Source organism: Pseudorca crassidens, chromosome 1 (assembly GCF_039906515.1).
Source record: "Pseudorca crassidens isolate mPseCra1 chromosome 1, mPseCra1.hap1, whole genome shotgun sequence".
Classification (NCBI taxonomy): Eukaryota; Metazoa; Chordata; class Mammalia; order Artiodactyla; family Delphinidae; genus Pseudorca; species Pseudorca crassidens.
This window is the reverse complement of record NC_090296.1, coordinates 137466496-137482393: the sequence shown is the minus strand read 5'-3', so window position 1 is coordinate 137482393 and position 15898 is coordinate 137466496. Positions and strand designations below refer to the sequence as shown.

The 15898-nt window shown below is 37.8% G+C and overlaps 1 protein-coding gene across 1 annotated transcript in view; it reads left to right on the top strand.

Moving 5' to 3' along the window:
* Positions 1–15898, top strand: part of MCTP2 (multiple C2 and transmembrane domain containing 2) — a 248047-nt gene that overhangs the window by 51791 nt on the left and 180358 nt on the right. Inside the window, exon 2 of the mRNA XM_067695625.1 lies at positions 8854–9379. Coding sequence (XP_067551726.1) covers positions 8912–9379 — 468 coding nt within the window. The 5' untranslated portion in view covers positions 8854–8911. The remainder of the gene's footprint in view (positions 1–8853; positions 9380–15898) is intronic.

Sequence of the window (15898 nt, the reverse complement as noted above, 5' to 3'; positions counted from 1 at the left end):
AATGATACATTAAACAAGATGGACTTAATTGATATTTATAGGACATTCCATCCCAAAACAACAGAATATACTCCCTTCTCAAATGCTCATGGAACATTCTGCAGGATAGATCATATCTTGGGTCACAAATCAAACCTTGGTAAATTTAAGAAAATTGAAATTGTATCAAGTATCTTTTCTAACCCCAGCACTATAAGACTAGGTATCAGTCACAGGAAAAAATCTGTAAAAAATAGAAACACATGGAGGCTAAACAATACACTACTAAATAACCAAGAGATCACTGAAGAAATCAAGGAGGAAATCAGAAAATACCTAGAAACAAATGACAGTGAAAACACGATGACCCAAATCCTATGGGATGCAGCAAAAGCACTTCTAAGAGGGAATTTTATAGCAATACAGTCCTACCTCAAGAAACAAGAACTGGGCTTCCCTGGTGGCACAGTGATCGAGAGTCCACCTACCAATGCAGGGGACACGGGTTCCTGCCCTGGTCCGGGAAGATCCCACATGCCACGGAGCCACTAGGCCCGTGAGCCATGGCTGCTGAGCCTGCGCTTCCAGAGCCTGTGCTCTGCAACAGGAGAGGCCACAACAGTGAGATGCCCGCATACTGCAAAAAAAAAAAAAAAAAAGAAGATAAAAAGAACCATCTCAAATAAACAACCTAACCTTACACCTAAAACAATTAGAAAAAGAAGATTAAAAAAAACCCAAAGTTTGTAGAATGAAAGAAAAGGTCAGATCAGTTAATAAATGAAAAAGAAATGAAGGAAACGATAGCAAAGATCAATAAAACTAAAAGCTGGTTCTTTGAGAAGATAAACAAAACTGATAATGCATTAGCCAGACCTATCAAGAAAAAAAAGGAAAATACTCAAATCAATAGAATTAGAAAAGAAAAAGGAGAAGTAACAACTGACACTGTAGAAATACAAAAGATTATGAGAGATTAATACAAGCAACTATATGCCAATAAAATGCACAAACTGGAAGAAATGCACAAATTCTTAGAAAACCACAACCTTCCAAGACTGAACTAGGAAGAAATAGAAAATATAAACAGACCAATCACAATAACTGAAATTGAAACTGTGATTAAAAATCTTCCAACAAACAAAAGCCCAGGACCAGATGGCTTCACAGGTGAATTCTGTCAAACATTTATAAAAGAGCTAACATCTATCCTTTTTAAACTCTTACAAAATATAGCAGAGGGAGGAAGACACCCAAACTCATTCTATGAGGCCACCATCACCCTGATACCAAAACCAGACAAAAATGTCACAAAAAAAGAAAACTACAGGCCAATATCACTGATGAACATAGATGCAAAAATCCTTAACAAAATACTAGCAAACAGAATCCAACTGGACATTAAAAGGATCATACACCATGATCAAGTGAGGTTTATCCCAAGAATGCAAGGATTCTTCAATATACACAAATCAATCAATGTGATACACTATATTAACAAATTGAAGAAAAACCATATGATCATCTCAATAGATGCAGAAAAGTGTTTGACAAAATTCAATATCCACTTATGAAAAAAAAAAAAAACCCTCCAGAAAGTAGGCATAGAGGCAACTTACCTCAACTTAATGAAGGCCATATATGACAAACCCACAGCCAGCATCATTCTCAACGGTGAAAAACTGAAACCATTTCCTCTACGATCAGGAAGAAGACAAGGTTGCCCACTCTCACCACTATTATTCAATATAGTTTTGGAAGTTTTAGCCACAGCAATCAGAGAGGAAATAGAATTAAAAGGAGTCCAAATCAGAAAAGAAGAAGTAAAGCTGTCAATGTTTGCAGATGACATGCTGCTCTACACAGGGAATGCTAAAGATGCTACCAGACAACTACTAGAGCTAATCAATGAAGTTGGTAAAGTAGCAGGATAAAAAATTAATGCACAAAAGTCTCTTGCATTCCTATACACTAGTGATGAAAAATCTGAAAAAGATATTAAGGAAACAGTCCCATTTACAGTTGCAAGAAAAATAATAAAATACATAGGAATAAACCTACCTAAGGAGACAAAAGACCTGTATGCAGAAAACTATAAGAAACTCATGAAAGAAATTAAAAATGATACAAGCAGATGGGGAGATATACTCTGCTCTTGGAGTGGAAGAATCAACATTGTGAAAATGACTATACTACCCAAAGCAATCTACAGATTCAGTGCAATCCCTATCAAACTACCAATGGCATTTTTTACAGAACTAGAACAAAAAATTTCACAATTTGTATGGAAACACAAAAGACCCCGAATAGCCAAAATAATCTTGAGAAAGGAAAATGGAGTTGGAGGAATCAGGCTCCCAGACTTCAGACTATACTACAAAGCTACTGTAATCAATACAGTTTGGTGCTGGCACAAAAACAGAAATATAGGTCAATGGAACAGGATAGAAAGCCCAGAGATAAACCCACGCACATATGGTCACCTTATCTTTGATAAAGGAGACAAGAACATACAATGGAGAAAGGACAGCCACTTCAGTAAGTGGTGCTGGGAAAACTGGACAGGTACATGTAAAAGAATGAAATTAGAACACTTCCTAATGCCATACACAAAAATAAACTTAAAATGGATTAAAGACTTAAATGTAAGGCCATATACTATAAAACTCTTAGAGGAAAAGATAGGCAGAACACTCTATGACATAAATCACAGCAAGATCCTTTTTGACCCACCTCCTAGAGAAATGGAAATAAAAACAAAAATAAACAAATGGGACCTAATGAAACTTAAAAGTTTTTGCAAAGCAAAGGAAAGTTTAAATAAGATGAAAAGACAACCTTCAGAATGGGAGAAGATATTTGCAAATGAAGCAACTGACAAAGGATCAATTCCAAAAATTTACAAGCAGCTCAATATCAGAAAAACAAACAACCCAATCCAAAAATGGGCAGAAGACCTAAATAGACATTTCTCCATAGAAGATATACAGATTGACAACAAACACATGAAAGGATGCTCAACATCTCTAATCGTTAGAGAAATGCAAATCAGAAGTACAATGAGGTATCACCTCACACCTGTCAGAACTGTGATCATCAAAAAATCTACAAACAGTAAATGCTGGAGAGGGTGTATAGGAAAGGGAACTTTCTTGCACTGTTGGTGGGAATGTAAATTGAAAAAGCCACTATGGAGAATACTATGGAGGTTCCTTAAAATAAAAATAGAACTACCATATGACCCAGCAATCCCACTACTCAACATATACCCTGAGAAAACCATAATTTAGAAAGGGTCATGTACCACAATGTTGATTGCAGCTCTATTTACTATAGCCAGGACATGGAAGCAACCTAAGTGTCCATTGACAGATGAATGGATAAAGAAGATGTGGCACATATATACAATGGAATATTACTCAGCATAAAAAGAAACTAAATTGGGTGATTTGCAGTGAGGTGGATGGACCTAGAGACTGTCATACAGAGTGAAGTAAGTCAGAAAGAGAAAAACAAATATTGTATGCTAACACATATATATGGAATCTAAAAAAAAAACAATTGTTATGAAGAACGTAGGGGCAGGACAGGAATAAAGTCGCAGACATAGAGTATGGACTTGGAACACGGGAAGGGGGAAGGATAAGCTGGGATGAAGTTAGAGAGTTGCAGGGACATATATACACTACCAAATGTAAAACAGATAGCTAGTGGGAAGCAGCCGCATAGCACAGGGAGATCAGCTCGGTGCTTTGTGTCCACCTAGAGGGGTGGGATACGGAGGGTGGGAGGGAGACGAAAGAGGTAGGAGATATGGGGGTATATGTATATGTACACCTGATTCACTTTGTTATAAAGCAGAAACTAACACACCATTGTAAAGCAATTATACTCCAATAAAGATGTTAAACGACTCTACAAAGTTCTTTTTTTTTCTTTTTATGGCTACAAATCTTGTGATGGGAAGAATATACTATCCTGGTTCACCCAATCATGTCACATGAGTCCTTAAAAATGGAAGAGGAAGGCAGAAGACTGCATCAGAGAGCTGCAGTGTTAAGAAGGACTTTCATGGCAGTTTCTGTCTTTAAAGGTGAAGAAGAGAGCCAAGGCACTTAGGCAGCCTTTAGAAGTTGCAATAGGCCTTCAGCTGATAGCCAGCAAGAAAATGAGGACTTTTTTGTGTGGAATGACCAAGACACGGATTTTTCTCCAGAGCTTCCAGGAAATTATGCAGCTTTGTCAACACCTTGATTTTAGCTTGATGAAATGTGTATTGGACTTCTGACATCCAGAATTGAAAAGTAATAAATTTATGTCAATAAACCACTAAGTTTGTGGGTTTTTAAAAAAATTATAGCAGCAATAGCAAACAAATGCTTGTGGTTTGGTTTTTCTAATCCAATTGGAGTGCTGAATTATTGATTCCAAGTAAAGGATAAAAGGTTAACTCTGCATGTTGTAACCCCTAGATCAACCACCAAAAATTTACATGAGGAGATATAGTCAAAAATCACAATTGATAAATTAAAATGTCACACTAAGAAAATGTTTAAATCTAAACAGTGCGGGAAAGAGGAAACAGAACAAGTAGCAGAGGAAACAAACAGGAAACAATAAAATCCTAGACCTAAGTACAAACATATCAATTATTACATTAAATGTAAATGGTCTAAACAAACCAACTACAAAGTAGAGATTGTCAGAATGGATTTAAACAGCAAGAAGAGAACTGTTTTAACTGTGACATGTATACAAAAAACAATAGTTCAGTACTGGCACAAAAACAGAAATAAATATCAATGGAACAGGATAGAAAGCCCAGAAATAAACCCATGCACCTATGGGCAATTAATTTATGACAAAGATGGGAAGACTGTAAAATGGAGGAAAGACAGTCTTTCAATAAATGTTGCTGGGTAAAAGGGACAACTACACGTAAAAAAATGAAACTAGAACATTCTTTAACACCATACAGAAAAATACACTCAAAATGGACTAAAGACCTAGATGTAAGACCAGATACTATAAAATTCTAAGAGGAAAACATAGGTAGAACACTCTTTGACATAAATCACAGCAATGTCTTTTTCTGTCTCCCAGAGTAATGGAAAAAAAAACAAAAAAGAAATGAGACCTAATTAAACTCAAAAGCTTTTGCACAGCAAAGGAAATCATAAAGAAAACAAAAAGACAATCCACAGAATGGGAGAAAATATTTGCAAACAATGCAACTGACAAGGAATTAGTCTCCAAAATTTACAAACAGCTCATGCAGCTCAATATCAAAACAACAAACAACCCAATCAAAAAATGGGCAGAAAACCTAAAGAGACATTTCTCCAAATAAGACATACAGATGGCCAAGAGGCACATGAAAAGATGCTCAACATCACTAACTATTAGAGAAATGCAAATCAAAACTACAGTGAGGTATCACCTCACACCAGTCAGAATGGCCATCATCAAAAAATCTGCAAACAATAAATGCTGGAGAGGGTGTGGAGGAAAGGGAACCCTCTTACACTGTTGGTGGCAATGTAAATTGGTACAGCCACTATGGAGAACAGTATGGAGGTTCCTTAAAAAACTAAAAATAGAGCTACCATATGATTCAGCAATCCCACTTTTGCATATATATCTGGAGAAAAACATGGTTTGAAAGGAGACATGCACCGCAGTGTTCAGTGCAGCACTGTTTACAATAGCCAAGACGTGGAAGCAACCTAAATATCCATCGACAGATGAATGGATAAAGAAGATGTGATGCATATATACAATGGAATATTACTCAGCCATTAAAAAGAATGAAATAATGCCATTTGCAGCAACATGGATGGACCTGGAGATTATCATACTAAGTGAAGCAGGTCAGACAGAGAAAGACAAATAGCATACGATATTGCTTATATGCAGAATCTAAAAAATATGATACAAATGAACTTATTTACAAAACAGAAACAGACTCACAGACTTAGAGACATGAACTTATGAACTTACGGTTACCGGAGTGGGGGGGTGGGGGGAAGGGTTGTGGAGAGGGATAGATTGGGAGTTTGGGATTAACATGTACACACTGCCATATTTAAAATAAAATGCCTTTCCATGAATAAAAATAAAAGAAAAACAACAGACCTTCAGAATACAGAAGCAAAGACTGACATAACTGAAAGGAGAAATAGACAAATTCACAGTTATAGCTAAAATACGAACACCTGTTCAATAATAACAAGTAGTAGAATATAAAAGAACTAAACTGTCAACCAACTAGATCTAATAGATATCTATGTAACACTCCATTAAATGCAGATTGACTAAAAATATTTCTAGATGAACAGAGAAACAATCGTTTTGAGCATATTTGCAAGTTAAACTATAAGATGTGAATTAAATAATGTACTTGTGTCTTGCTAATGTGAAATACAAATTTATGTTTAGAGTAGCAGTTTTAAAAGCAGCATAGAGTTGTAAAATACTCAAAAATTTTAAAGCAGGAATGACCCAGGATGAAATGAATTTAAAAGCTGGGTAACATTGTAAATATTAAATATTTACTCTGTGTGAAGCATTATTCTAAGTACTTTTTATGGACTAACTCATTCAGTCCTCACAAGATCCCTATGAGGTAGTTATATTTAAACTTATGTATAAAAATGGAAATTATAATGAGACAGCTCTTAAGTAACTTGATTTAAGATATCAAAATATGACCTTATGATAGTATTATCAGTAGTAATAAAAAGTAGCTTTTCCTGACTGAACACTTTCTCTGTATCAGATACTCAGACACTGGGACTTAACACTTTATCTCATTTTGTCTGTAAACTAGGTGATACAATCCCCAGTGGATAGGTGAAAAAATTGAGACTTAGTGTGATAGTACACCTAAGTAGAACATAAAAAAGTAAAATTCCAACCTGTGGAGTCTGTCTCTAGAATCCATTCATCTCCGCATTGCCTACTGAAGATAACAAGTTTCATCCTGGGATGCTAATGGTCAACAGGCAAGAGCTGTAGAGTCATATTGTCCTGATCTTCAGAAGGCAGTGACTTCCCAATGACTAACTATCCTGGGCTGGGTACCAATGCATGAAGTCCTTGATTTCTGAAAATGCTTTTTGCCATGGCTCTTGGTCTTTTTTGTCCTCAGCCAAATGTGGCAATGTGAGTACAGGCCAAATTAGAGTGACTTGACCACACTGTACTTTTTCATATTGGAAAGATTTATTCTGAGGCACTTGACACAGAGAATAAGGGTGATTGCTCCAAATTTGATTTTAATCTGATTCCTAATGCGTCCGCCGTGTTATATCTTAAATTACTTCCTTTCTTGCATGGCATTCACCATAATGTATCATATTTGTCTGTGAAGCATTCCTATCACTCACACCCAACTGTTCGTGGGAAACATTTTCTCTAAATCTTTCATTCTCAAGCTGCAGCTCTGAAGGTGGCTTTTCTTAAGATTTCCATTCTAGAAGTTTTGCCAGTTCTTCTGATCTGGTACACTGGAATAAGGGCAGACCTCTCACTCTTATTTTAATATAAATTTTAAAGATACTAGATGGAATCCTAGTTGATATGAGCAGTTGTTTGTCCTTCAAAGTGCACACTTAACTCTTGAAGGGAAGATGATAAGCTTAAAGCAGGATTGACAAACTACAGTCTGCTGCCTGTTTTTATAAATAAAGTTTTATTGGAACACAGGTACACTCTTTCATTTTGGTATTATCTATGTTTCCTTTGGTGTCACAACAACAGAGTTGAGTAGTTTGACCACCATCTCACACTCAAAGTCTACAATATTTACTAACTGGCCTTGTACTGAAATTGTTTGCTGACTCTGGGTTTAGAGACATAGAAAGGGACTCCCTTGAACATACTGGTTAAAAGATGCTGTTATTTTTCTAGTAAATGTCTTTTGCTCTGCTTTCTCTTGAGAGGAGATAAGAAAGAAGCCTTCTTATTTACTTTTTATTCCTGTTTTTTTTCCAAGGTTTATTAAGGTATAATTGACAAATAAAAATTGCATATATTTAAGGTATACAGTGGTCAATTTAATATACATTACAAAATGAGTACCACAATCAAGTTAATTAATATCTCCATTACCTCATATACTTACCATTTTTATGTGTGTGTGTGTGCTGAGAACACCTAAGATCTACTCTCTTAGCAAATTTCAAAAATACATGGTGATTATAAAAATAAAAAAGACAAAGAGATGAGTGTTGGCGAGGGTGTGGCGAATAGGGAACATTTACAAACTGTTGGTGGAAATATACATTGGTCTAGTTATTATGGAAAACAATATGGAAGTTCCTTAAACAACGAAAAACTAGAATTAAACCAGCTATCCCATTTCTGGGTATATATTCAAAGGAAATGAAATAGGTATCTCCAAGAGATATCTGCATCCCTTTTCACTGCAGCATTATTCACAGTAGCCACAATTTGGAAAAAAACCTAGATGGCCATTGAAGGATGAATAGATAAAGAAAATGTGGTATATACAGTGGGATGTTAGTTAGTCATAAAAAGAAGGAAATTCTGTCATTTGCAGCAACAAAGATGAACCTGGAGTGCAATGAGTGAAATAAGCCAAACTCAGAAAAGTCTTTTAATGTCACATTTTTTGTGTCAACCTTATAGTTTCATGCGTTCATTGCTCTAACTTTTCTGTAACTACTCTGATAAAAAGATCTTAAAAATTCAGTTCCATAAGAATGCTTTTCCTGATATTTGTAGATGTTACCAATCAAATGTTTCGATCTTGATCACTTAATGGAAGGGTAAGATTCTTGAGTCATGTTTTCCACTTTGATGTGCCCTGACAGCAGCTTCATGTTCTTTCTTTTTGTCTTCTGTTCCTAGGAAGGGCCTGTAGAGACGCACTCTTTCCCAGAGTGACTTCCTGGGTCTTCATGCAGCCATGGATCTGGATAAACCTTCTGTCTGGGACTCGTTAAAACAGCGGACCAGGCCTTTGTTAATCAACCTGAGCAAGAGGAAGGTGAAAAAGAACTCAGACAAACCCCTGGACTTACGGGCCAGGCATTGTCTGGACCGTCGCCTCAGCCTCTCCGTCCCTGACCTCCTGGAGGCTGAGGCCTTGGCCCCCGAGGGGCGGCCTTACTCCCGGCCCCAGTCGTCCTACACCTCGGTGCCTAGCAGCCTGTCGACGGCAGGGATCGTTCCCAAAAGTAGCAGTAGCTCTTTGAAACAGTCTGAAGAAGAATTGGAATGGAGCCAGGAAGAAGCAGGCCACTTCCATGTAGTGGAAACAGACTCCCAGGAGACCTATACCTCTCCTGTTGAGGACAGGAGGGCTTCCAGCAATGGCATCTTTGATGTGCTCCAGAAAACTCCCCTTGGAGAGGATGCGCCAGAAGGGCCAGAGGTGAGACCAGGGCTGGGCATTTTCCTGTTTGTCTCTCTTTTTTCTTTTTTTAAAAGTGTATTCAGTGCCCTTGAAAAATTTGGTTAGGATTTATTTTTGTGGTTAGCTTGCATGGAGAGGATGTCATTTATAAGAATTTAAACGAAGGTAATATTGATTGCACCAAGTGTTCCCATTTGTTTGGGGGTTGACCTCTATGTCTTTTAAAAGTATTACAAATAACCTTCCTAGAATACTTCAAGGCATTAAAAGCCCTGTTGGATGAGTTTTCCTTTTTCCATCTCCTGGCAAAGAAATCAAGAGCATAACTTTAACTTTTTGCTGAAATGTGTGTCTGTTTCTATCTCTCTGTCTCCACTACCCACAGACAAAAAAGCATATTCACATTCCTAAGAAATGTAAGAATATGTGTCTCCTTTTGACTGCCAGAGAGTTGGAACTCTCTTCTCCTTCACAAGGAGAAGAGAGTACGTACCTGCGTGAGTGTCTGCTCCTGTGCACACTTACCTGTGGGCAACTTCACTTGCCTCCTCTAAAAATGAAAAGAAAGCCAAATATTAAAGGAAACAAATTCTTATCAATTCAGTGATTTTTGTAAAGCTTTAGTATTTCTATAAGGTAAAAATAACCAAATATAATTATGCGGCAAATATTATATTTCTAGGATGAATTTAATTTAAACGTAATCATCAGATGACCAACTATAACTACAAGGATAATCGGTTTAATCAGTTTTTTTAAAAAATCTTACATTTATGGCACTGGAAGTAGGTTTCAGTGTTGAGGCAATGGCTTAATTTTTTTATATTCTAGGTTAGTGTTATAATTATGGACAAAACTGGTTATTCCACTAGGAATTTTGATTTTATTTTTAGAACCAAAGCCTCTTAATTATGCCATACAATTAGATTTCACTGGGGAGTGGGACTGTGGATATTTGAAGACCATATTCTTTCGGAAGCATTATTATGTTAAGATACCATTAACCATTAAATGACTTAACTATTAGTTTCATAACCATTAACATTTATGAAATTGTTTTTGTAACTTTTTTTGATGTTTACTGTTATTTGTAAATTTGAAATATCTTTTTCCACTAATCAAAACATAAATTAAGTGAATTTTTAAACGTAGTTCCTAATTCATAGTTTAGTATGAAGGAGGTAAGATGTTAAATTGTATACTAATATTAATCTTTATCTTCTTGTTACTTATTAACTGACCAGAAAAAAAAATAGGAGGGCTTCTTGGCCTTGATAGGCTAACAAACTCAAGTTAGAGTAAGTTGTTTTAAAAGTTAGTGCTGTTAAACTATTTCGCTGACTATAAATATTTAATGCCTGCTCTAACTCGGGCATCATAAAGATTCTATTGGAAATAAGAGATGGATAAGAATGTGACCCTGCCTTCAAGTTGTGATCTATTAGGACATAGCATTAATTGTAGCATAAGAGGCAAAGAGGTATTGGGGCTGGCTGTCTGTACAAAACATTCAAGCCTTTCTCCTGGCAGCTCAGAGGTTGGAGGAGATCATATGTGGGGATCCAAGGGCTTGTCATGTGTGAGACAGTGTTCAAGTTGGCACAGAGGATAAGTAGGATTTGATAGGTGAGGAAATATGACAAACACAGGCCTGAAGTGTGGATGGGTGGTGGTCAAGGGTGGTGAGCATTCTGCTCTTCCTTGAATGAAGGCTGGAGGGCTTTCTGACATGACATGTATCTGCAGTCACTGTGGGCTGTGCTGAGGGCTGTCAGTGATGTGATGGTGGAGGATGGATGGTTTGCAGATGGGTGGTAGTGGTTATTTTCTCTTCTCCAGCTAAATGCAGAAGAGCTTGGAATGTGCAGTCCTTTAGGTTATTCTGGATAGTGTGATTTAACTCAGCCATTAAACAAACAAACAAACAACAACAACTAAAAACTTCTTTCTTGAAAAAGAATCTGCTTCTCTTCCCCTGCCCTAAAAATAATTGACATAGACAGACTGACTCTGCCTTCCGTGGCCCCTCATTGCCATTTATCTGCTTGGTGAGCTGTTTGCAGAGGATGGAGAGACGGGGCTGTAGCTCATCAGGCCTGTAGGATCACTTGTGGTCAGGTGCACTATTTCACCTACCCACTGCTCCTCCCCCGTTCCTCTCCCTCCCCCTGTATTGGGTGGGCTGCTCCCACTACCTGAGGATCCAGTTCATCACTTGGCACAGAAGTTAGCCCCTCCCTTGCTTCTCTTTTGCACTAGGCTATGTTAATTTTCGGGTGATGTGACTGGGGAAGTCTTGTCTAACTTGTCTTTGCTCAGGGCCCAGCTCCGTGCCTGGCCCATGGTATGTGCTCCATCAATGTTTTTTTAATAGAGAAATCAATGATGGCAGTGTGTGCATTCATAGGGCTTTTCTTAGTGTCTTCTCTTTGACTTCTTTTCAGTTTATGATTTAAAGTCAGCATTTTTTTGTGCTGTTGGAAAAAACTCATCATACCATCAAGGAACTCTTTTTTATATAGTATTGACTGAAGATATAGAGAGATTTAGACAGGTGTAGAGCCCAAGTTGAATACTCATTTAAAATCTGAATTTATTATCTATGAATTAAAACATTTTTTATTGAAGTATAGTTAATTTGCAGTGTTGTGTTAATTTCTGCTGTGCAGCAAAGTGATTCAGTTATACATATATATGTACATATATACACATTCTTTTTTAAAATATTCTTTTCAATTGTAGTTTGTCATAGGATATTGAATATAGTTCTCTATACTATACAGTAGGACCTTGTTTTTTATCCATTCTCTATATAAAAGCTTACATCTGCTAACCCCAATCTCCCACCTCTTCCCTCCCCCAAACCCCTCCCCCTTGACAACCACAAGTCTGTTCTTTATGTATTTTTAAAATGAATGGAAATCCTTCCATGTCTCTGCAAATGGCACAATTTCGTTCCTTTTTATGGCTGAGTCATATTCCATTGTACATATGTACCACATCTTCTTTATCCATTCCTCTGTTTATGGACATTTAGGTTGCTTCCATGACCTGGCTATTGTAAATAGTGCAGCAGTGAACACTGGGGTGCATGTATCTTTTTGAATTTTGGTTTTCTCTGGGTATATACCCAGGAGTGGGATTGCTGGGTCACATGGTAGTTTTTGTGCCATTTGCAGAGACATGGATGGACCTAGAGATTGTCATACAGAGTGAAGTAAGTCAGAAAGTGAAAAACAAATATCGTATAATATCACATATGTGGAATATAGAAAAATGGTACAGATGAACTTATTTGCAAAGCAGAAATAGAGACATAGATGTAGAGAACAAACATATGGATACCAAGGGGGGAAGGGGGGTGGGATGAACTGGGAGATTGGGACTGACATATATACACTACTATGTATAAAATATACACAGGGAACTCTATTCAATGCTCTGTGGTGACCTAAATGAGAAGGAAATCCAAAAAAAGATATATATATATATATACACACATACATATAGCTGATTTACTTTGTGGTATAGGAGAAACTAACACAACATTGTAAAGCAACTATACTCCAATAAAAATTATTAAAAAAATAAAATGAATGGAAGCCCTGCTGAATTCCTGTCATCTGTGAGTTCTGGAGTTGGTTAGTCCTTGTCTCAGATCTGGTTTATCTGTTTCTTCCTAATGAAGAGCAAACAGAGTTCTACGGCTTTCATGAAATGGGGGAGGAAATGAGGAAGAAGGTAGGGATTGGCATGTGACAAGCCCAGGGGACAACGAGTTTAATAGGATGTTTGCCAGTATCCTTGGTGTAACTTATTTCATGTGGAGCTTTCCAGAGGGGGGTGAGAGATGGAACATCTGTGGTCTGAGGCACCCATGGGGGTTTGTCTCACGTTTTAGTGCCCGATGCCTTGGTGCCAGGTTGAGCTTCGGCAGTATTGCCTGAATGTCCTGCAGTCACTTTCTAGTCCTGCCAGTGTCAGCGAAGGAAATGAAGTGTTGGCTGACAGTTACGGGGGAAAGAATTTGAGGCAAAGAAATTTAAGTGTGAGGGAAGAGGAATAATAGATGTGAGAATGTAGAGACCAGGTGGAGACTGGAATAGTCAGTGCAGGTGCTCCAACCATCCATAAAACCAAAACGGGAGGAGGTAGGTTTAGAATAAACGACACACCGATAGAAGGGGTTCTCTAGACTCTCTCTCTCTTTTTTTTTTTAAATTAATTTTTATTGGAGTATAGTTGCTTTACAATGTTACATTAGTTTCTACTGTATAGCAAAATGAATCAGCTGTATGTATACATATAACACCTCTGTTTTGGATTTCCTTCCCATTTAGGTCACCACAGAGCATTAAGTAGAGTTCCCTGTGCTATACAGCTGGTTCTCATTAGTTGTCTATTTTATACATAGTAGTGTGTATATGTCAGTCCCAATCTCCCAATTTATCCCACCACCACTTCCCCCTTGGTATCCATACATTTGATCTCTGTGTCTGTGTCTCTATCTCTGCTTTGCAAGTAAGGTTATCTATACCATTTTTTAGATTCCACATATATGAGTTAATATACAATATTTGTTTTTCTCTTTCTGGCTTACTTCACTTTGTATGACACTCTCTACATCCATCCACGTCTTTACAAATGACCCAATTTCATTCCTTTTTATGACTGAGTAATATTCCATTGTATATATGTACCAACTCTTCTTTATCCATTCATCTGTTGATGGACATTTAGGTTGCTTCCATGTCTCCAGACTCTTTCTTGAGCCCTGGATTCATATTGTACTTGATACCCCACAGAACCCTTGTCTCATGACAGAATTCACTGTCTACCTGGAGTTCCCCCCAAATACAGACCATCATTTCTTGGCAACATCGCCATTATTCACCTATTTGCTCAAGAGGAAAAAAACCTGTGAGTCATGCTGGACTGTTTTACTTCCTTTACTTCTAATGTTCTATGAAATTTTCATTTATCCATGTTACATCTTCTCCTCCCTTTTTTCTTCCTTCCTCTCATCTTTCAAGGCCCAGCTGAAATCTTCCTTCTCTGTGGTGCTTTTCCCAACTCTACAGTCAATATGACCCTCCTGCCTTCATTTGCAAGCATCGCTACTTTTACTGTTGCTGAGCGCTGACCTCATCCTGCTTTCTGTAGAAGTCTGTAGAGAGAAAGGGATTAGAACAGGTAGAGGAGGTTGAGATGTGAAGGCATATTGGTGCTGGGCAAGAGTGTCATTGGATAAGACCCTAAGAAGGTCGCAAGTTCCAAGACCTGTATTAACTGTCCAATGGCCCCCTGGCTCTGAGGACTGACTCATGATAAACAAATGATCATGGGACTAAGCTGCAAATGACAATCACAACTAATTTTTAGTGAGAATTAAGTACTATATAAACTCTAATGCTCATTTTGACATTAATAGCTCATTGTTTCAATGCTGTCAAGTTACTTTGGAAGCCAGATCATAATCAACACCTACTTCATTAACTTGCTGGGAAAAAGAATTATTTCAGGGCCTGGAAATACTTGAAAAATCCATGTTAGGTGTATTAACTCCCTGAAGTCAGCTTACATGAGAAGTCACATAGAGTCAGGACATTGCTCTATGAATCACTGAACGGACAACGGGTAGGTTCTACACTGGTGTGCTGTCCATTTCACAGGAGGGATTGAGCTGTAGATGAGAACTTGACACACAGTTTGTTTGCTAGGACCCATTGCATCCATCTCCACATGCCAACCTGCTTTGCCAATGAAGCCGAGATTCTTAAAGTCCTGTGGGATAGGCTTCCTCTTCCCTCCATAGGGTTCAAATGGGCAGGTCCAAACTTTTACCTAGGCTTCCTTGCAGGACCTCTCCCTTTTTGTGGTTGACACGTCATTTTATTAACAACTATTACCATAGTTGTATGTTGTCATTTTTACTCAGGCTGATAGCCTGTCATGGTTGCCTGACAACCAGATTGTCTCCAGTAGGTGGCTGTGTATGTCCCACCTCTGATGGGCAAAAGGTAGTCTTACCGTTTCATTTCCATTGGTCTCATCACCAAGACTTGGGGCTTAGGAGGCGGTTAGGGCATCTCACCCTACTGCCAAACACCACCACCACCTTGTATTTGGTTAGTTGTGTAGAAGTCAGCCTCTCTTGTCAGATTGGAAGCTGTCTTCTTCTTCTCCCAGCCTTTCTGTAAACCTTGCTTATGTAAAATATTTTGATTCACTTTGTGTCTGAAGTTGACTGCTAGGTGCTGTGGGGCCATAAGAAATTCAGTTTGGTTGGGGAAGGTGGTGATACATGGAGGCCCTGAGTGGGTAGATGAGTTCTGAAGGAGTTCTCAAATGTCAGATTCAATATGAAGAAACTAAAATTAAGGAGACTCAGAGGGAGAGTAGCTTATTTTTCCTTCTTTTCTTCTTATCTTGCTATTTTTTTCTTACTTCCTTCTCGTGTCAGCATTCTCCCTGCCAGTAGTTATTTTGCAAGATACTTTCTCATGCCTTGGAAAATCAGTTAAGTGTTTAGAGAAT